We start from the raw sequence: 22,869 nt of genomic DNA, 5'->3' as shown, positions 1-22,869 counted from the left end.
ATTAAATATAAAATATATGAATTACATATGTTCTTCCAATGATATTATTTAAGAATAAATATAAAAATGTCTTGTATAATTATTTATCTATAATAATTATTAGGAGATGTTCATTTGGTTGCTTGTTTCTCCACCTCTATAGGATGCTCCGGCAGATCCATGCATGTGGTGGGTGGTTGCTATGTTAGTTGTCGCTTTGTGGAGGAGTGCCAATTACTAATCAGGTGGTCTCTTTTTGCCTATCAAGTTTTGAATACAGCTCGACAGCTGATTCGACATGGTTTATTGTATTGGTGACTATTGTAGCCTTTAATAGCTCAATTAGTTTTGTGAAACTTGTTTCCTTGGTATATATTTCTGACCCATTAGCTGGTAAGCAACAATGCAATGTTTACATGCCGTTTTCATCAAATCAACCAATCGGTCAGGGTAGCCACAAGAATGTCTAACACCCCTCTCAAAGATCTCTTAACTGCAAATTGGAATATAAATTTAGAAAATGATACAATTTAAGAAAATAAGTAATGGTCAAAGGTTCAGCCATTCGGTTCTTTGAAAAAAAAGATTCAGCCATTCCAAAACGGATGTGTGGAAAAATATATTATTTCTAATATTATGATTTGTGTGGAAAAATTCTTTGCACATGGCTATTTAGACAAAATATTGATAGAACTACTTTTCATATGTTCACCCATATTTCACCAAAAAAGTCATAAACATGAGCGGCCTCTAAAACATGGCCTATTCAAAGAGGCAATTGCTTTGCAGGCAATTTGTTACCTTGCCCTTGATGAGGTAGATAGAATGCTTGATATGGGTTTTGAAACACAAGTTATAAAAATTGTTGAGCAAATAGACATGCCTCTTCTAGGTGTCGGGTGGACATTACCTTTGACCATTACTTATTTTCTGAAATTTGTATCACATTCTAAATTTATATTCTAATTTACAGTTAAGAGATCTCGAGAGGGGTGTTGACATTCTTGCGGCTAGCCTGACCGAATGATTGTTTTGTTGGAAAGGACAAGAATATCTTTGCACTCTGAAAGTGCATCTAGCCCTTTAGTGGGTTTTGGATGATTGAATGACAACGTGATTAAAGGACTAACCCGTTTGCTTAGTGTGAACAGGTAAAAGGTTATCTCACAGGTACTTAATGAAAGCCAAAATGATGTGTTGTTGTATAAACAATCTAGTTTAAGCATAAGACAACAATGCAAATGGAATTCATGCTAAGGCTTAATTATTGTGGGATTTTCATGTACTGTGTGAAAGCAAGCTCGTGATTATTAGTTAATGAGACATGAGGTATTGCATATGGATTGGTCTCATATTTGAAGCTTGCTAGATTGAAATGAAAATGATAATAATATATGAATGGATGATTCAACACAAGATGTGACTTGATGGCTTGAAATAGTGAAGATAGCAAGGAAAGGCTTCGAGGTACTAAGCAAGGGTGAAGGGCAAGCGACGGCTTGGCGGCCGAAGAACCTAGCTAGGGTGAAGAAGAAAGTACTTGCATTTAGTTGAGGTACTAATCAAGCCAAGATGGTCATATTGATGTGAAGGATCAAATCTATAATGAAGTATTTGATGGAAGTGACTTGATACATTTGGGATTATTCAAACTTGATGAATGGAATCAAGTCACATGCTCAAGATGGCTATGCTCAAGTGAAAAGATCAATATCAACATGGTAGCACCCTTACTTGATAAAGATTGAAAGGGACGGCATCAATTCAAAAGAGAACAACTCAAGTGGTACAAATTCATATTTTCATTTATCTTGAGTTTAATAGGTATGCCGTACTATTAAGAGGGATGCATCATATTGATAGATAATGTTTCATAAGTGCTCAAGCCAACCCATGTGAGTTTTGAGTATTTGAGCGACAAAAGTGCTAACTGATTTCTTGCTGGTCTGGCAATACCGGATGTGTCTAGTATTCATACCGGACGTGTCCGGTATTTGTCCAGCAGCTGTAAAATTGTTGTTCTCGGGTTGGTTCGTCGGGAGTTCCGACGTAGGTCGAGAGTTCCGACGGTCGGGAGTCCCGGCATGGGTCGGGAGTTCCGACGTCTCGCACTTCAACTGACTTGGAGGGTTCACTGTCCTGGTCATACCGGACGTGTCCGGTATGGATGACCAGAGGCCAACGGCTAGTTTTCAAAAGTCATGAGGGTCGGGAGTTCCGACATGAGTTAGGAGTTCCGACGATCAGGAGTTCTGACGTGCGTCGGGAGTTCCGACATCTCACTAACCTTAACTTAGTTACATGTTTTTCAAATTACTGAGGGTCGGGGGTTCCGACTTGAGTCGGGAGTTCCGACGATCGAAAGTCCCGGCGTTCTTCGGGAGTTCCGACGCCTCACAACATTACTGTAACTTAGTTACCGTTGGTGCAGTGTGAGTCATACCGGACGTGTCCGGTATGCATACCGGACATGTCCGGTATTGCAACGGCTATAAAACGGCTAGTTTTTCAAGGGGGCTATAAATACCCCCAAGCCTCCACCTTTGGAGGCTGCTGATTCTACTAAGATAGACATGCGTTTTTTAGCCTTGCCAACTCTCCTAAACCCTCTCTTAGTGAGTGTGCGATCTAAATTACAAAATCAATTTGTGGGTTGAGAAAGAATTTGAAAAAGAGAGCAAGCCACCACTTGAGCACTTGTGCATATTGTCAATCTCGTGATTCGCATTTATTACTCTTGGACTCTTTGGTCCTAGACGGCTAGGCGTCGTCAGAGAGTACCCGAGAGATTGTGGTGTGCCTCGGAAAGTTTGTAACGGTCGATTTCGCCGCCTCAGAATCATTTAGTGGAAGGAGGAAAAGGAGTTGGAAAAGACTCTAGCTAGAGTGACCTTCATGGTACCCTCTAGGGCTGACCTTCGCTGGGTCGCCCGTAGCCCCCTCAACGGAGAGTAGGACTCGAACGAGTCCGAACTTCGGTAAAACAAATATCATGTCTAAATTCGCATTTCATTTGATATTTGTGTTGCTCTAGCTGTGCTGCAGGTTCTCTGTGTATATTGTCATCTCCATTAGGTGCCTGCAGTTTGGTTTGAAGATAGAAATCGAAAGGAGCAAGTTCGGGGCTGATCTGCAGAAATCGTGTATACCGGACACGTCCGGTATTTCCTGCCTGCACTGAAAATATTTATTCTCTGTTCTAACTTGGTGTTGCAGGGTTGTACCTTCTAGATATATTCTTTATACCTTGTTTACTTTGTGGCTAACTTGTGAGGGGTGGTAGTACTCTTAATTTGGAGTTTCCATTTTGGAAACTCCCCTTTCTAATTGTTTCCGCATTTAAAGGTGTAAATTTTCAGAAACGCCTATTCACCCCCCCTCTAGGCGGCATCCTAGGTTCTTTCAATTGGTATCAGAGCGAGGTTCTCACCTAAAGCTTCACCGCCGTGAGAAAAGGATGTCGACGCCTATCGAGTTGGAGCTGGTGCTTCTCCAAAATGATGGTTCAAACTTTCTACCTTGGTCAATTAATGTACTCAATGCTTTTAGAGATATTAGTCCTCTTGTTGAGCATATTGTGGATGCAAGCATACCTCTTCCTATAGTTGATTGGAGCAACTACAAAAATTTGTCAAAAGAGGAAGAGATATGCGTGCAACTCAATGCTCAAGCTATTAATGTCATTTTGAGTACATTAAGTGTAGAGGTTCAAGATGAGGCAATATTCAATGGACAACCACCTCCGGAGAGTGCTCATCTCATTTGGACTAGACTTTTTGATTTATATGGAAAATCCAAATGTGATGATGCACTTGAGATCGAGTCAATGAAAAGTATGTCCATTGTGTCTTCATACAGCGAAGAAGCCTCACAAGACCTCAAAAATGCTGAGCCGGAGCAAGAAGTGCAAGCAGCGCATGACCTGCTATCTGCCTGCATGTACCGGACGTGTCCGGTATGCCTGCCAGACGTGTCTGGTATGGCCGAGGCAGCAGACCAGCAAGCAGCTATTTGCAACGATGCTCAAGCACAGTGGCAACCAAGTGATGAGTCAATCTCAGTATCTCATGATACTCATCACTTGTGTCTCATGGCCAAGAAAAGCAAGAAGAAGAGTAACAAGAAAGATCAAGAAAAGGAGAAGGCTCAAGTGGATGATCAAGATAAGAGTGATATTGAAGTTGAAGACAACTACAACCTTGATCATCTCAACCATAAAGACAAGTTCATCATCATGAAGATAGTTGAAAAGAATGATGAGCTTGAAGAAGAGATTGAGAAGCAAGAGCAATCGCTTCAAAATCAAGAAAAGTTTCTCATCTCCAAATTGCAAGAGCTAAAGGCAATAAATAAGAGGTATGAAAAATTGTCAATTGAGCATGCTTTAGTTACTAACTCCTCTTCTAGTGTTTCACAACTAGAGAAGGAAAACTTTGAGCTCAAGGCAAGGCTAGATGAACTATCAAGCAAGTATAATGAGCTACAAGCTAATTATGTTCATCTAAAGTGCTCTCATGAGGAAGTAGTAGAATCAAGCATCATGCTTGAGGTGGCTCATGAGGTTGTGATTACATCGGTAAAATTCTCTCAACCTCTCACATATCCGCTCACTAGTACACCATCTCAATTAAATATTTCATGTACTAATGAATGTGTTCCTCAAGCAAGCCAATCTTCGATTGAGCTAAATCTTATAGAAAACATAGAGCTCAAAGAAGAAGTGCAAAGATTAAAGAAAGATGTGATTCGGTTGAAGGGTAAGGAGAAAGCACAACCTTCTCAAGTTAACCGTGATAACATGGTGAAGAAGCTTGAGAAGGGTTCAAACCTTGCTTCCTCCAAAGCCCAACAAAAGAATCACATATCAAGCAAGGCCAACACAACCAAGAGCAAGAAACATGGAAAAAGGATGTGCTATGGTTGTGGATTGTATGGACATGAGTGGGCTATGTGTCCACACAAGAGTTGGGCCGACAAGGTTGAAGCCGCCAATCAAAAGGCTTCTACCAAGGAGGCCAAGCAAGTGAAGAGTCATGGACAAAGTGCTTGTCTCATGAGCAAGAAATTGGAGCATCTTACCAAGAAATGCCCAATGTACAAAGAAGCAAGAAAAGAAGCCCAAGTTGCAACTAGAAGATGCTATGGGTGCAATGAGATGGGCCACAAGGTTGATAGATGTCCATACAAGCAAAGCAAGCATAGAGCACACAAAGGCCGCATATGCTATGCTTGTAGAAGAAAGGGGCATCTAAGCTATGAATGCCCAAATAGTAACATTCCTAAGCCGAACACATTTGTTTATGATAATATGCTTAGAAAGACCACAAATGGAGTTAGCACTAGTAAGGTGATGTGTTCACCACAAACTAATGCTAAAGCCATTTGGGTGCCTAAGCACTTGTTGACTAACTCAAAAGGACCCAACAAGAGTTGGGTACTAAAGTGTGCTTAGGTTAATGATGTAGGTACTTGGTGGTGAGATGAAAACTTCGAGGTGGTTGAGCAAGCAAATTGACAATATTCACTCAATCTATCAACCAATTCTCATCATAATCTCTTATATGGTTGACCCGAAGATAATTCAATGAACATATCATATATTTCATCCTCACCATTGGTAACAAGTACCTAAACCTTGTAGGATAGCCACTTTGCTCGTTTCGTGTTCTATAGTTCACAAATAGACATATTTGTGAAATATTGAAAGTGGTTAATAAGTTTTACTTGATGTTTATCATATTTGCCATATGATGCTTTTATTCGCTCTCTAGTAGAGTAATTTATTTGTTGAGATGCAAGTATACAATAAATAAATATTACAGTTGAAACAAAGAATCACAAGCAGCAACTTAATTGGTTCTGTCTTTCACCTATCGGACATGTCCGGTATTACTATCGGACGTGTCCGGTATGGCCAGGGACAGAAAGTTAGTGTTTCTGTTCTGTGTATTCCGGACGTGTCCGGTATACTACCGGACATGTCCGGTATTGCATGGACCAAAACACTAATTGTGTTGCAACTGAGTATTTGATCCATACATTTTTATATATCCCTAACTTACTCAGAAGCTTGTGTTTTATCAAATCTAAGTGGATTGTGAGCATCTCTTAAACTCACTTTTAACTATGGCAATCTTATTTGGTTTTTGGTCAAAATGAAAATTGGCTCTCAATTTCTTATTAGAATAAAAGTGCTTGTTGAAAGTCATTCAAAATACTTGAAGCACTTATTTAGGGGGAGCTAAATTTCTATTTTGCACCATTGTGGACTAACAAATTTATCTAGCACTCTTTGTAGTCCTTTGGATGAAAAATTGAATTTGTATCAAGCATGATTACTTGGCAATCAAGGTCAACATAAAGATTATCATGCCATGTATCTTCTTAGTGGTATTCTTGTGGGCTCAAGGCAAAGGTATGTGTCTATATACATACATTGTAAGTGCATCTAAGGACCTTTATATGTTAGAATGTGCATTTGTGTGACATAGGAGAGATGTTTTTCAAAACCCCTAACTAGCATGAGTAGGAAGTGTGAATTTGAAAAACTATTTGAATCTTGGTCTTTGTGACCTAGCCTTGCCATGTGATGATTATAGCTCTCCTTGATTGTTTGATCTGCTAATCACACATGACATGGCTCTCTTAAGTCCACAATCTACTTTGTCTCACTTTATCTCTCTCAAGCAAGCAAATTATTGATTATGCCATATATTTGGAAAAGAGAAAATAAATTGATGGCATTCGATAAGAAAAGTGATAGTACTCGGTTTGGATCAAGATCATACACCTTTTTGGACTGAGCAACAATAGAGAAAGGGATTGGAAGAGTGAGAACACATTTTGGAATTATTTGGGCCAGCCCGCGTATACTGGACGTGTCCAGTATGCTATCGGACGTGTCCGGTATGAGCGGGACTATAAAAACAGAGCATACCCCTTCGGCCCAAACAGACTTGCCTCCTCCAAATCAACCAGCCGACGCCCTTCTTCCCACCTAGGGCGACCAAGGATTTCACCAAGGAAAAGAGAGGGAGGGAGATTACATTGGAGAAGGCTTGGATCAAGGATTGAAGGCCCGTGGATTTGGATTTCACATCGCATTCTCATCTCTCCTCTCAAGGTACCCTAATCACAGACCTCGTCCGATCTACATGGTCAATGCATAATTTTAAAATTCCTTCGGTGATTATGCTGCATTGGTGATGAAGAAGCAATGCCCAAAGTTTGGTATTAATCCGTGTTGGTTTGAATCAAGGAACCCTGGTTAGGATTGCTGGTCGCCCATACCGGACATGTCCGGTATGACCCAGCAGAGCAGGCTCTCTGCTTCCTTTGATTCAATGCTATCCTAGAATTGTTTATTAGGCACAGTTTCTTTTGTATTTATGTTTTGCAAACCTTGTGACAATGGTATGTCGAGGTGATTGTAAAACCTTGGATAAAAGAATCTATGTCTAATTACAATTCAAGAATAAGCTATGGGCATGTATCTAAAATCCTTTGGAAATCTTTGGATACAGGACAGCAGCCATGAGTGGACGACAGGAGCCTAGGTCCAAGCACAGGCATGATCCAGCACTTGAGAAGTACAAGAAGGCAAGACAGGATATGCATCCTGGATTCCAGCCGAGCAGCAGGAGGCCTACTAGAGCTGCCTCTAGTGCAGCAACTCAGTATGTAGAGGGGTCCAGGAGCTCTTCTTCTGACACAGACACTGATGAGTTCAGAGTTGAGTCTAGAGATGAAAGAAAGAGGAAGAGCACTGACAGAGGATCAGATGGTGACAGCTCAGATGAGGAGCAGGAGATTGAGGAGGAGGAGTCAGTTCCTCCAGTTCAGCACCAGCCTGGTTAGGGGATGCATTATGGTCTTCTTGAGACACGTCTGCCCAATGTGTCCTCCTATGTTCACAGAGTTGACTACAGAGGAAAAGGTATGACCAGGAAAGCTAGAGATGAGCGAAGGGTTGATCTGAGAGGCTTACCTAAGGTTCAGTATAATCACCGCTTCTAGACAGCCTTTTACCTAGATTTCTACTCCAGTGTGATTCTCACCAGGAACCCTGTGATTGCCAGGTCTCAGTGGATTGACTGGCAGTACGTTATAGAGTTGCAGAAGGCCTCAGTTAATCATGCCATTGCTATTTGCCAGCGCACTGGGGTTTATGAGATCATGGAGTTCCAGCATGACTGGAACACAGAGGTAGTAGCTCAGTTCTATGCTACTCTGTTTGTTGAGGAGGATGAGCGGCAGATGCACTGGATGCTTGAGGGCCAGTGGTACAGTGTTGACTATGATATTTTTGTCGCCCATCTTGGCTTCTCAGAGGATGATCTTCAGAGGGATAGAATCCACACCGAGCAGGTGTTACCTCCTGAGCAACTCGCCTACATGTATCCTCTAGGTGGTGAGAGAGGAGCTGTGGGGAAGGTTCTAGGTCTTCACCCTACCTACAGATACCTGGACAGGATGTTCAGGAAGACTATTGACTGTAAGGGTGGAGACAAGGGCAACATTGCAGATTATTCCAGGAACCTACTCCACAGGATGGCACCTGATGCTCGGCCCTTCAGCGTGTTTGACTTTATTTGGTCTGAGATCAGGAGTGTGGGAGAGAGGCCCCTCAAGGGTTGTGGTTTTGCTCCTTATATCATGCATATGATTGAGCAAGTGACTGGGCACACATTCGAGTACGATAAGAGTCACAAGGCCCTAAAGATTATTGCAGATCTGCCTAAGACAGGGTTACCTCCAGCAGGACCAGGAGCAGCAGCAGCACCACCAGAGGAAGATGCACCTGGGAGTGGTGTACCAACAGGAGCTTCACCTTCACCACGTGCTCCTTCATGTTCTACTTCACGCCGTGGCAGTCCTCCTTTGCCTATCCGCAGGCTTTTCAGCTCCATATTTGGGATGTGCCGTGACATCCAAACCAGGCAGCAGAAGGAGAGGGAGGCTAGGAGGAAGGACACTCGGACTTTGAAGCAAATTGCTTCTAATCTTGAACTTGATCCTCCTAGGTCTCCTCTATCAGATGAGGCAGCTAGTGAGCCTGAGACTGAGGAGCAGCAGCAGGCTAGATATGATAGAGAGTATGTTGAGTTCATACAGCGACAGCAGCAGCAGGCACCTGAGCACCCTGACACTCTACCACTTCAGGCTCGTGTGCCTACTCACTCTCAGCCACGTCCCAGCACTACCGATGACTATGCTACAGATTGGTGGAGTGACTTGACAGGTGGTGGCAGCTACTACGGCTCTGGTGGCTACGACCCATCTGATGCCGGTGGTTCTCGTCCAGCTGGTGTTGCATGCTCAGATTATGAGGATGCTGGTTGAGATGATGATGATGAGTGATCGCAGCTTTCTGTGATAGCTTGTAGCTTCTTTGTCCTTAGTATGTCATTGTTGGACCTTTGTGGTGATAGATGACAAAGGGGGAGAGAGACTGATTAAAGCTTCAGGATAATTTCATTTGCTTATCTTTGTACCTGAAGAGACTTATGTTTTATCTATGTATCTCTTGAGACATGATCTTTATCTATATATCAGTGGTTTCTAGACTTGAGAAAATTTGTAATGAGTGCTATGTGTGAATTACATGTGTCATATTTATTTTCATAAGGACTATGCATGCTAGAATGAAAATATTTGGTGTGATACCTTTATATTTATTCTTGTATGATATATCTTGCCATATGCATCACGGTTTCTCTTTGTCACACACACATGCACCCCATGGATGCAATGATTTAGGGGGAGTCTCCTATATGTTTTAGTATGTGCAATTGACAATTGAGGTCATTTTGGGAATTCTAATCATAAGCACATATTAAGGGGGAGCCTCTCATAAATCATTGAACCCAAAAGTTTAAATGTTTATATCCTTGTGTAAGTTTTAATCAAGTTGTCATCAATCACCAAAAAGGGGGAAATTGAAAGTGCATCTAGCCCTTTAGTGGGTTTTGGATGATTGAATAACAACATGATTAAAGGACTAACCCGTTTGCTTAGTGTTGACAGGTAAAAGGTTATCTCACAGGTACTTAATGAAAGCCAAAATGATGTGTTGTTGTATAAACAATCTAGTTCAAGCACAAGACAACAATGCAAATGGAATTCATGCTAAGGCTTAATTATTGTGGGATTTCCATGTACTATATGAAAGCAAGCTCGTGATTATTAGTTAATGAGATATGAGGGATTGCATATGGATTGGTCTCATATTTGAAGCTTGCTAGATTGAAATGAAAATGATAACAATACATGAATGGATGATTCAACACAAGATGTGACTTGATGGCTTGAAATGGTGAAGATAGCAAGGAAAGGCTTCGAGGTACTAAGCAAGGGTGAAGGGCAAGCGACGGCTTGGCGGCCGAAGAACCTAGCTAGGGTGAAGAAGAAAGTACTTGCATTTAGTTGAGGTACTAATCAAGCCAAGATGGTCATATTGATGTGAAGGATCAAATCTATAATGAAGTATTTGATGGAAGTGACTTGATACATTTGGGATTATTCAAACTTGATGAATGGAATCAAGTCACATGCTCAAGATGGCTATGCTCAAGTGAAAAGATCGATATCAACATGGTAGCACCCTTACTTGATAAAGATTGAAAGAGACGGCATCAATTCAAAAGAGAACAACTCAAGTGGTACAAATTCATATTTTCATTTATCTTGAGTTTAATAGGTATGCCGTACTATTAAGAGGGATGCATCATGTTGATAGATAATGTTTCATAAGTGTTCAAGCCAACCCATGTGAGTTTTGAGTATTTGAGCGACAAAAGTGCTAACTGATTTCTTGCTGGTCTGGCAATATCGGACGTGTCCGGTATTCATACCGGACGTGTCCGGTATTTGTCCAGCAGCTGTAAAACTATTGTTCTCGGGTTGGTTCATTGGGAGTTCCGACGGTCGGGAGTCCCGGCATGGGTCGGGAGTTCCGACGTCTCACACTTCAACTGACTTGGAGGGTTCACTGTCCTGGTCATACCGGACGTGTCCGGTATGAATACCGGACGTGTCCGGTATGGATGACCAGAGGCCAACGGCTAGTTTTCAAAAGTCGTGAGGGTCAGGAGTTCCGACGTGCGTCGGGAGTTCCGACATCTCACTAACCTTAACTTAGTTACATGTTTTTCAAATTACTGAGGGTCGGGGGTTCCGACTTGAGTCGGGAGTTCCGACGGTCGGAAGTCCCGGCGTTCTTCGGGAGTTCTGATGCCTCACAACATCACTGTAACTTAGTTACCGTTGGCGCAGTGTGAGTCATACCGGACGTGTCCGGTATGCATACCAGACATGTCCGGTATTGCAACGGCTATAAAATGGCTAGTTTTTCAAGGGGGCTATAAATACCCCCAAGCCTCCACCTTTGGAGGCTGCTGATTCTGCTGAGATAGACACATGTTTTTGAGCTTTGCCAACTCTCCTAAACCCTCTCTTAGTGAGTGTGTGATCCAAATTGCAAAATCAATTTGTGGGTTGAGAAAGAATTTGAAAAAGAGAGCAAGCCACCACTTGAGCACTTGTGCATATTATTAATCTCGTGATTTGCATTTGTTACTCTTGGACTCTTCGGTCCTAGACGGCTAGGCGTCGCCGGAGAGCACCCGAGAGATTGTGGTGTGCCTCGGAAAGTTTGTAACGGTCGATTCCGCCGCCTCAGAATCATTTAGTGGAAGAAGGAAAAGGAGTTGGAAAAGACTCCGGCTAGAGTGACCTTCGTGGTACCCTCTAGGGCTGACCTTCACTGGGTCGCCTGCAGCCCCCTCAACGGAGAGTAGGACTCGAACGAGTCCGAACTTCGGTAAAACAAATATCGTGTCTAAATTCGCATTTTATTTGATATTTGTGTTGCTCTAGCTATGCTGCAGGTTTTCTGTGTATATTGTCATCTCCATTAGGTGCCTGCAGTTTGGTTTGAAGATAGAAATCGAAAGGAGCAAGTTCGGGGCTGATCTGCAGAAATCGTGTATACCGGACACGTCCGGTATTCATACCGGACACGTCCGGTATTTCCTGCCTGCACTAAAAATATTTATTCTCTGTTCTAACTTGGTGTTGCAGGGTTGTACCTTCTAGATATATTCTTTATACCTTGTTTACTTTGTGGCTAACTTGTGAGGGGTGGTAGTACTCTTAATTTGGAGTTTCCATTTTGGAAACTCCCCTTTCTAATTGTTTCCGCATTTAAATGTGTAAATTTTTAGAAACGCCTATTCACCCCCCTCTAGGCGGCATCCTAGGTCCTTTCACACTCTACCTTTTCCTGTGATGAGGCATATAGAATGCTTGATATGTGTTTCGATCCACAGTTAGAAGAATTGTTGAGCAAGTGGACATATCACTTCTAGGTGTCAGGCGGACAATGCTGTTTAGTGCGACGTTCCCAAAAGAGATCCAGGTTAGTTGTTTTTTATTTTTTTATTTTCTTTTTGAATAAGCATTCTTGTTTCTTGTAAGTCGTTCTTTTAGTAAATCTATTGTACTTCCTACAATATATTTCTTCTTCTGATTGTTTTGTCATGTATACCCTCACTAATATCCTGTATTTGATCCGTCGTTGGGGTTATTATCTTGACATGTTTTTTCTAGATGGATAACATTTCTTTCCATGCTAGATATTTTGATAAATAGATAAATCTTACATCTATTTTTTGTGCTTCAGTGTGCTACATAATTTCAGCATGCTTGCATTTGTTTCTTGATAGTCAGTTGCTTGTATTCTTTGAGCATTAAAGTTAGTATATACTGCTCGCACTCTATGGTCCTTTATCTATCCAAACATCAGTTTTGCCACCATTTATGTCATTATTGTGCCAACTACTTGAGTTTAACATGTTCTTTTGCAACCTAGAGTCATTTTATTCAGTATCTGTACTCATATCTCTACCTGTGATACAATTACATACTCCGTATATGTTAAACAACCACACATATAGGATCTCTAGGTGTTATTGATATGCCCATAATGCATCTAGATGTGTGGCTGGTGATGAGATTTTTCCTGCTATCTGAAGGGACAAATTTATTAAATCTAATTCTTTGCTGAATGGGTGTATGGGTTTGTGTTTGTTTGTCGGTGTTGAGGTGGCGTGGCCCGGATAGGGCGGCACACGGCGTGGCCGGTCAGAGTTGTCGACGCTAGAGGCGTTTCGAGTGAGGAGTGAGGAAGATACGGCATCCCAGATCGTCAGGGGCTTGGCAATGTAATTGGCTACAAAGTTTTAGTGAAGTTACAATGTAATTGTTGAAAAAGGAAAGAATTGGAATGAAAAAGTTGGCTAAAAAGTTTGAGGTTATCGGTTTGTGAAATATTTTTCACGTAGCAAGGCATGGTTTTTTTGTCTTTGAAAAAATTTAAGTTTTGTAAGCTCATAATTTAGTTGTTTTAGTTTGTATGCCTGACACAAGGCAACTACGGTGGTAATGACGGCGACAGGGCCATGAGTTTTCTAATCCCCATTGATGTTAGAGTTTTGAAATTTTGGGGAAAAATTCCAATCTGAGATGAAATTCCCCTATAAGATGGCTTTATACATGTGAAAGTTTGGACAATATAAATAATAGATATTGGTATGTATACATGTGAATCATTTATTTTGGTATTTAACTTTGTATTGTTTCAAAAGATTATATAAATTAATAATAACGATATTATTTTGTCGTTTGATTGTTTTTATGTGCATCATTGAAATTAAGCTGTGATGTTAGCACAGACACTATATTAGTATATATTTATTCGTCAGTGATCAGATACTCAAATACAAATAGTAGGAGTACATTTTATTCCGCTCACAAGTAGTATCAGTGATTTCTCTCAGAACCCGCGCCACCGGCCAGCTGCTTCCTGTGGTTACGTACACCGTACACGTGCAGCGGCACATCGACTGCCACGTAGAGCAAACTATACAGCGAGCGCAGAGCACAAGGCCACCACCCCCCCGTCGGCACGTGGACACGTCGTCACTTGGGCCCGGCCGCGGCCGCGACCTTGCTGCGGTCGGCTTCGACCCTGGCGGCGATCTCGGCGGCCTCGTGCTCGGCCGCCTCGAGCAGGAAGCTGCCGCCCTCGTCGTCGACGGCGACCTGGATCGGCTGGGACCCGAGCCCGTCGGCGACGGCGAGCATGATGCGGCGCATCTCGTCGCGGAACTCGGCGCGGTCGACGGCGCCGCTGCCGTCGGCGTCGAACTGCTCGAAGACGGCGTCGTAGAGCGCGGCGACGTCGGCGGGGAGCGGCGCCGGGTCCGCGGACTCGAAGCCGGCGCCGTCGAGGAGGCGGAACGACTCGAGCGCGCGGCGGAGCTCGGCGCGGGACAGCACGCCGTCGCCGTTGGCGTCCAGCGCCGCGAAGCGCGCGTCCACGCTGCGCGCGAAGGCGGGCTCGTCCGCCACGAACCCGCGCACCGTCGATCCGTCCAGGACCACCACGCTCATCTCTCTTGCTTGATCTCTTTCTCCTGCTAGAGCTGGAGAGAACGGAGACGGGAGAGCGGTTCGGTTTGGTGATTGGTCGCTTTGAAATTTAAATTTGATGGTGCTCGGTGCTCCCTTTGCTTTCCCGGTTGGGCTCGGGTGATGTTTATCCTCCAGCAGTTGCTCGTCGCCCCGTGATATTTTTGGGTCCCCGGGTCTCAACCCACGTGCGCCCGATGTTGTTGTCGGATTTTCCAGAAGGGCTGATTTAATTTCTTTTTTTTAAAATAATATTTTTCTTTCATAATAAATCAGTCAACGATACCTTATCAGCCGAACAAACGGACAAATATAAACCCGTCCGAGACCGTGTGCTACCGAGTAGCAACTACTAGCAGCATGGTAAACAGACGATACGAGGGCTCTGTTTTGGTGCCAACCAGCAGTTTTTTTTACTTTGGACATTCCGATGAGCATGCTTGTTATTATTGTTAACAACGCGAACCGCTTTTATCATTGCGACCGCCCCTTATATTGGAAAGAATCTGCCCCCATCGGCTAACGGTTTTGGTGGTGACACTTGAGATGAGTGAGAACTCGACGCGGACCCAGCTCTTATCACTTGAGACATGAGAATCAGCCTCCGATCTTCCAGTATACTCCTCACGTGTCACGTCTCAAGTATATCATCCTATATTATTATAGATAGGTCAATTTGTAGGGACTCAACGCTACCGATCGACCCCTCCGCTAGACTTTAGCTCTAAAAAGTCTATGAGCATATTAGCTCACTTTTAAAGTCTAAAGTTTTAATGTGAGATAAACTAAAGTTTAGAGCTAACGTTAAACCACCTGTTTAGAGGTTTTAGCTCTAAAATTTAGAGCAGAGGATCCAAACATACCAACCATGAACTATTTGAAACTCCACGATTGCTATTTTTTATCAACCGTGCACGACACACCTCTTAAAAAAGACGACACATGAGTGATTACAAAGGTCCAGGACCTTGATAAAAGACGACACGACATATGGGAGAAACAACAACAACATGTAGTTTTGAGATCTTGTCGATATGATGTTGAGGCAGAACAGATCCATTTGGAAGTCTATCGCATAAGTTTTATATTACTCGTGAGCTTCAATCAGACACCGAATGAAAAGAGTTACTATCTTCACAATAGAGTATTGCTAACTTGCCTACGAACAAAATGTTGGTATTCTATGGGTTTGTACTCTATGGCCCTGTTTGATACAACTTATTTGGAAAGTGCTTTCTAGATAAGTTGCACAAATAGAATTGTCGGTGTTTCGTACAAGCACCGGCAAGTAAATTTATAGTAATGCGCGTTAGGCTCAGATGGTGCGCTAAAAGACACAGGATTTATACTGGTTCGGGCGGAACGTCCCTACGTCCAGTTTGTTGCTGCTTGTGTTATTAGCACCGTGAACGGTCTGTAGTAAGGGATACAAACTGCCGAGAGAGGGACTGGTCCCAAGTCTCTGATGGAAGGATTGAAAGGTGGTCAAGAGCTTCGTAGCTGCTTGAATGTGTGTATGAGTGCGTTCTATTGTTCGGTCCTATTTTTTCCGTCCCCCTTGATGGAGGAAGCGCATCCCCTTTTATAGATGAAGGGGCCGGCTTTACAAGGGTGAGGACTCCAGGATGCGTATTCTACTTAGTCTTGTGGCTCACGTCTACCTGATCAGGTCCTCCATTCTGATGAGTGCGAAGGAAGATAAGTGCTTACAATATTGTCGATGTCTCTGTAGGATGTCAGGTTAGTCACAGAGCGCTGCCCCGCGCAGGGTATGGGCTGTAGTACAGTGGTTTTGACTTATGAGCCTCTCCCAGCCTTGCTCCGTGCGCCTTCTGGTTCCCACGATTCCTTGTTGGGAGAATTCGGGGTCGGGGTCCGGTGTAGCGCCGTGGCCAAGGCCTTCCGACTGGGAGGACCTGAGGGGTCGGGAAGCGGGCGCCGCCCCCTCGGGTCCACAGCGTGGTGACGGAATATCCGTCGTCCGTGGAGATAACAAATCCTTTCCTGGAGCGTAGCGGTTGTCGTATATCTTCGTTGGGTTCCGTGTCCCAGAGCTGAAGGTGGCGCCTACAACTCTACAGGGTGAGGTGCACGCACCTGTTATACCTTTTGGGCTCTGCGGCGCCCGGAAGGGTCTAAAGCATCAGTCCTGTCGTTCCCTAGCAGTCATTTTCCTGCCAGGGCGCAGGGTATGGTCGTTGGAGCCATGGTTGACCCGAACGTCTTGTCTCGTCCTGTACCCATCATTATGAGGGATAGATATCGATCAGGGCGAGGCTCGTTCTGGGCCGTCGGGTGAGACGGAAACCATTCCCTATCTCTTGGGCGAGACTAACCCCGTCCCTTCGGGATCGGGCGAGGCGGAATCCATCCCTTAGCCTTCGGGCGAGACCAAGCCCACCCTATAGGCATCGGGCGAGACGGAGATTAGCCTTGAGCCTTTGGGCGAGGCAGGGTTATCCCACAAAGGCGTTGGGTGAGGCTGACCCCGCCCCTCCAGGATCGGGCGAGACGGAATCCATCCCTCAGCCCTCGGGCGAGACCGAGCCCGCCCTCAAGGCGTCGGGCGAGACGGAGTTTATCCCTCGGCCCTCGGGCGAGACCGAACCCACCCTCAAGGCGTCGAGCGAGACGGAGTTTAATCCCCCGGCCCTCGGGCGAGACTGAGCCCGCCCCAAAGGTGTCGGGCGAGGCGGAACCGAACTCCTATCACTCGAACAAGGGTTGACATGACGCCCTTATGCGTCCAGAAGTTTTTCACGTTTGGTGGTTATCGGTTCCACCTTCTGGGGTACCCTGGTATTAGGTCCCCGACAGTAACCCCCGAGACTCTAGGTGATTCGCGTAGAACCGCCTGGAGGGTGTTGTTGATTTCGTCGAAGCTAATTTGCCGGAGGGTGCGCGCGAGCGCACCCGATGGGTGTAGCCCCCGAGCCTCCGGGTGACTCGAGTAGAGTCGCCCGGGGGGTTGTATTGGCCCCTTCGCGGGTAAGGCTGAAGGACTTAGTTTTTTATCAACTAGATGTTTTTCCGAGTGGGTCGTGGCGTCCCATTCGCTGGGAACTGATTCGGGGCTATCCTAACTGGTGCTTCTGCCCTTGATTGTGGATCGTTCGTGGATTCCTTCTTAGTTGGGCCGGCCGGCGAGTTTCTAGGCCCTAGGTGGGCCAAAGAGAAAAGAACAGGCCTTTGCGGCTTGCGTTTCCCTAGTGGGTAGAGAGTCCGGATTCGCTTGGGGAAGGCGAACCGTCCGCCGAGATTTTTGGGGTGAGAAGATAGGGACTGCGGGTGCGTGTCCCGCGACGTGACGCGGTGGCGCGCATGGTAGGCCCAGAGATCGAGGTGGACGGTTGCCCTTCTCGCGTCCGTCGCCCCTTATAAAACCGCGGGGTTCGCCCCCAGGGTTCCGTATTTCGCTCCCCTTCCTTTGCGTTCTGAAACATCCGCCGCCAATCTTTCCAGCCTCTCACGCCCGTATCACCACCGTCGACCGGCCTGTGTTCGTGTTCCAGCCGCCATCAAGATCGCGCCTGCCCTTCCCCCCTACTGCTTTAATGGAGTTGTGGGGTAGATCAAGCATCACCTCCCAGCGTCTGGAGGGCCTCGTCCGCCATGGCCTTCTCCGCCCACTGTTCGCCGTCCAGGAGTGGTTGCTTCCTGGCGACGAGGGTGAGCCGGTGCTGCCTGAAGGGTATGTCGTTTCTTTTGCCATCTTTCATGAGTGGGGATTCGGGGTACCCGCGCATAGATTCCTCCGAGGGCTATTAGATTACTATGAGGTAGAGCTGCAGCATCTAACTCCCAATGGGATTCAGCATATGGCAGCGTTTGTTGCCCTATGCGAGGGCTTCCTGGGGATCGATCCCCATTTTGATCTGTGGCGGTATTTCTTTAGTATTAGTCTGTCGAGGAGGAAGATTGGGGGGAAAGAAATGAACGCGCCGATGGGATGTGCCAGTATTCATCTGCGCCATACCCGGTCGAAGGGTTACCCATACATGCGTCTGGCAACATCCAACAAGGGATGGCACTCGCAATGGTTTTATGTTAAGGATGATGCGAGTGCCACCCTACCGAAGTATACCGGGCGTCTTATTGTGGATGCTCCGGAGTCGTGGGGCTGGGGCGTCCAGTCTAGAGACAAGAAACACATCACCGACCTTCTTTCCGCCCTCCAAGCCCTGAAGGGTCGAGGTGTAAAGGGGACAGGGATCATCGGTGCCTACCATGCTAGGAGGGTGGCACCCCTGATGGCGCGTGTGCTTCCCCTGCATTGGATGATGCCCGAGATATCGTACGAGGGGACGGTGCTTGTTGATGAGGCGCTCCCTTACTCGGAAGTGGCGCAGCACATCAAGGAGGCGATGGAGCCGACGAAGGATTCTGCCGATAGTGTCCTCGACATCATGTATCCGGTGCCCGGGCATCCTCCAATGCGGCCGGAGCCTGGGTTCTTCGAATTCGTAAGCCCTCTTCTCCCGCACTCTTTTCCTTCTCCTGAATCTCCCTTTTTTAATACTTGCTTTTGTAATGTTGGGGCTAGCCGAGGGGGCTAGTCTTCAAGGATAGTCCAGCCCCGCTGCCGAAGGACAAGGTTGTGGCAGCGGTGAATCGACTCGCGGCCGAGCGGGACAAGAAAGCAAAGGAGGAGATGAAGAAGGCGAAACGACTGAAGCAGGAGGCACGGGATCGGGGAGAGGACGTGAGTAGTGAGGATGACGACGATGATGATGATGACGACGACGACGACGAGGTAGCCGTCGACGTGGATTGGGGCGTCCTGGAGGATGAGGAAACGCTGACAAGTGGCCACCCACCCGTGTAGGGGCCCTTCGCTTTTCACGCAGAGGGAAGTGAATTGATGAGGTCAGTGGAGGCCGGCGAGTCCGCCGCTTCGCACGGCGTGCTGGCCGAGGATCGGTGGACGGGGGGCGCCGGGCTTGCTGCCACCGACCCTGAGGCGATCGTGGAGGAGGGTGGCACCGGAGCCGCGCCCGGCTCTGATGCCGCGCCCTGCGAGGTGATGGAGGGGAGCAGCTCCGGTGCTGCGCCCCACGAGACAATGGAGGGGGACGGCTTCGGTGCCGCGCCCGACGAGATGATGGAGGGGAGCAACTCCGGCGCCGCACCCGATGAGATGAACCCCCCTGCCTCGGAGCAGGGGGCAGGCATGAAACGGTCCCGTCCGGACGAGTCAGGGCAGGGATCTGGGGATCCGTCCCCAAAACGCTTCCACCGGCCGAGGACATCAACGTAAGCTCTTGATTCCTCTGTTTTCATACTTTTCCATTTTTATTTTGACTTAACGGTTATTACCTTTGTGTAGGTTCTTGCGGACGGGTCACCCCCTGGGGCTGGCGCCCAAGAAGAGTCTCGCCCTTCAAGCGGGACAGACGGCGTCGCCTGGAGTCGCCCCTGTTTCGGGCAGGAGTGGTGCCGATGTTGGGGCCACGTTGGCCGAACCAACGGTGTCCATGGTGGCTCCCACGCCCGCGGAGGTTACTAAGCGAGCGGTTTCTTCCGTGGCGGGCGTGGAACAGCTGGCCGAGGACCGCATACCACCGGTGAAGGTGATCGTGACTGCGCCAAGCCAGGATCAGCCGGGCGCGGTCGTGATGGCACCTGAGGGCATGGTGCAATCCGCGCCCATGTGGATCTGCCCATGGCGCCCGAAGCGGTCTAGACGAAGGAGGGTCTAGCCGGAGGGTCCTCGAGTGCGGCAGTGGTGCCGCACAGGGTCAGGAGGGAGCCGCCACCGGCCCCTTTGTCGGGAGGAAGCTGCTCCCCTGCGTGGGGGGAGCCGCCGCTCCAGTGGATGGCTGCTCAGGACCTGACGTCGGCTTTTTTCTCGCTCGATGATCATTCCAAGAGCATGGAGCGGGAGGGTCTTGACATCGGGATCTCGACCATGCTGAACGCCCTGGACCAGGCCAGAGGAGCCCTCCGTGAGATCGTTATCCCTACCACTCAGGTATTTTCTAGACTTTCTTCGTGTGTTTCTGTGTTCTCGCATTTCTGATATCAGTCTTCTTCCTCCTCAGATTCTTGTTGCTCGTAGCCAGAATAAATCCCAATTCCTCCGCGAACAGAAGGCGGAGTGGGATTGCCTTTTCGAGGAGGCCTGGCTGCGAGCAGACATGGCTGCCTAGCTTGCTACTGTCCAGGAGCAGGAGGCCCAGGCATGTCAGGATGCGGAGGAGGCACACGGGATGTTTGAGGACCTGTCGGCGAGGTCTAAGCTGGATGGAGAGGAGATTGCCAGACTCCAAAAAGAGCAAGACAAGCTGCTGCAGAGGAATGTCGTGGCCAATGAGAAGGCTGGCGAAGTCCTAAAGGAGCTAGAGATGGAGCGGGACCTCCGGCGGAAGGCCGAGAGTAGGGCCACAGCCCTCTAGCAGAAGGTGGACGAGGACGTCGAGGTGGTCCGCTCTCTCCGGGCGGAGCTTGGTGACACGGTGGAAGGAAGGTTGAGTGTTGAGAACGTCGCCACCAAGCTGGAGAAAGAGGCTGCCTATACGCGAAGGGCCCTTCAGGTTGAGAGCGATGAGCATGATCTTCTACAAGCTGCGGTCGGGGTGGTCCTTAACGCCCTGAATGTGACGGAGCCGGTGGAGACCAGCCCGCTCGTGGCTCGTGTCAGAGGTATCACGGCTCGGGTGGGCCAACTTGAGGAGAGTGCCTTTCACGCCGGGATTACCCAGGCCTTCACCGTCGCCCACGCCCATTATGAGAAGGAAATAAACCTGAAGGTGATGAGCGAAGGCTTTCCGTCCACCTATGAGGATGAAGAGCTGGAGGAAATGGAGAAGATGGTCGCTCCCCTTGCGAAGAACCTGGCAGACAGTCTGAAAGAAATGGTTCTCCCTCCGCGGGAGTAATTAATCGAACAATTTCGAGAACAACTTATATGTAATATGTGGACAAGTGTTGGTACTTTTCGAGTCTGGACGCCTTTCGTGCTTTTGCGTCTTAATTTTGTTTTGTTTGATTTTTTGCGATTTGATTTTTTACGATCTTACCAATATGTTCCCCTGAATTATGCCGCTGATTATAATGCGAGGAGATTGAGGAGGTAGCCGTACCTTAACAGCCCCCGAGTAAGGTCTGACCCCCGCACTTGTTGGGGTCAGGTGTTACTGGAGACTAGAATCATGGTTTTGGTGACGATGGATGTCATCGCAATAATCCCCGCCCTGTCTTCCAACAGAAATCCCAAGTGGGGACTCTATGGGCTCGGCAAGGTGGGGCCTTCGAACCTATGTCCCTGCATTGTTTGGCCCAAGCCCTCGAGCCTTGTTAGGTTCTGATAGGGGTCGGCCGTTATTTGCGTGTTACCCCGTCCTCGGTTTTCGCAATCAGAGGGGCTGAGTGAACGACACTTGCCTCGACGGCTTGAGTACCGCGCTCAACGAGCTCGCTAACGGGTACATTCGTGCGGAATCTGGGTCCATCATTTGCTGATTGGGTCGGTAGAGCCCTCTGGTGGCACTCCATAACTTCTTAACCTGCCTCCCGGCAGATGCCTGAGTCGTTCGATAAGCTTAGGGGGCCCGATGGCCTCTCCTCGATGGAGATTCTGTGGGTTTGGCTCGAGGTTAGAATCGAACGAGAGAAGGTCGAGACGTCCCAGTTTGCTTCTGAGCGGGGTCGGGCAGGGCCGCTGGGGCTCGTCTCAGTTATCTCTCCCTGGCTCTGTTCGGCGTGAGGCGGCCTCGAGCCCTTCGCGGGCCGACCTTCGAACCTCAGCCTGTGGTTGCCTATATCGAATGAGGCGACAGCCGTTTCGTGGTGCAACACGAATCGTTGGGATGCAATGTTCTGCATATGTAATGTTTTGAATGCAAGATTTAATTGAAAATAAAGGCGGGGTCGGTAACGTTACCTTGGTGGTATGAGTGGCGGAAAAGCTCCTACCAGATGGGTTCGGGCCCTGACGTTTGTGACGAGGTTGGAAAAACCTGCGTAAGAATTGCTATTCTTTGTTTTCGTGTCTCGGTGACGATCCGAGCTATTCAATTAACTTGGGCAGCCTGACAGCTTCTCCTTTGGGGGAGATTCTGTAGGCGGACCCCTCCGATCCCTTCTTTGAGAAGGCAGACATCGAAACTAGAGACGCGAGGGGCGTTGAGTAGGATTTTTCTGGTGAACAGAAACACCGTAGCTATCGGGGCGTAGGGTTTGCTAGTTCGTCTAGTTTTACTCAAAGCTTTGTGCCTGTATGTCGCGCCCTTAGTTTCAAGCGTACGGAGGGGTCGGGTGAAGAGGATGTCTAGACTGGTAGTCATCCTCGGCAGCCCCCGAGTGATGTTCACGTCCCTGCTATTTGACGGGGTCGGAATCTTGCGAACTAATTTTAACGCATAAAGTGAGAAAGCTGAGAGGCTTATCTTTCTTTGGTCGTTCATTCGTCGTGTCTTC

The 22,869-nt window shown here is 47.2% G+C and overlaps 1 protein-coding gene across 1 annotated transcript; it reads right to left on the bottom strand.

Annotated features, from left to right (window-relative positions):
* Positions 1-13,716: 13,716 nt before the first annotated feature.
* On the bottom strand, positions 13,717-14,547 carry LOC136494705 (uncharacterized). The gene has a single exon (XM_066490876.1). It carries the CDS (start codon positions 14,431-14,433, stop codon positions 13,960-13,962), a length of 474 nt encoding a protein of 157 aa, XP_066346973.1. The 5' UTR covers positions 14,434-14,547; the 3' UTR covers positions 13,717-13,959.
* Positions 14,548-22,869: the final 8,322 nt, after the last annotated feature.

The sequence above is a fragment of the Miscanthus floridulus genome, chromosome 1 (genome assembly GCF_019320115.1).
Source record: "Miscanthus floridulus cultivar M001 chromosome 1, ASM1932011v1, whole genome shotgun sequence".
NCBI lineage: Eukaryota > Viridiplantae > Streptophyta > Magnoliopsida > Poales > Poaceae > Miscanthus > Miscanthus floridulus.
The sequence above is the reverse complement of the archived record's forward strand: the minus strand, read 5'-3'. Positions and strand labels throughout refer to the sequence as shown.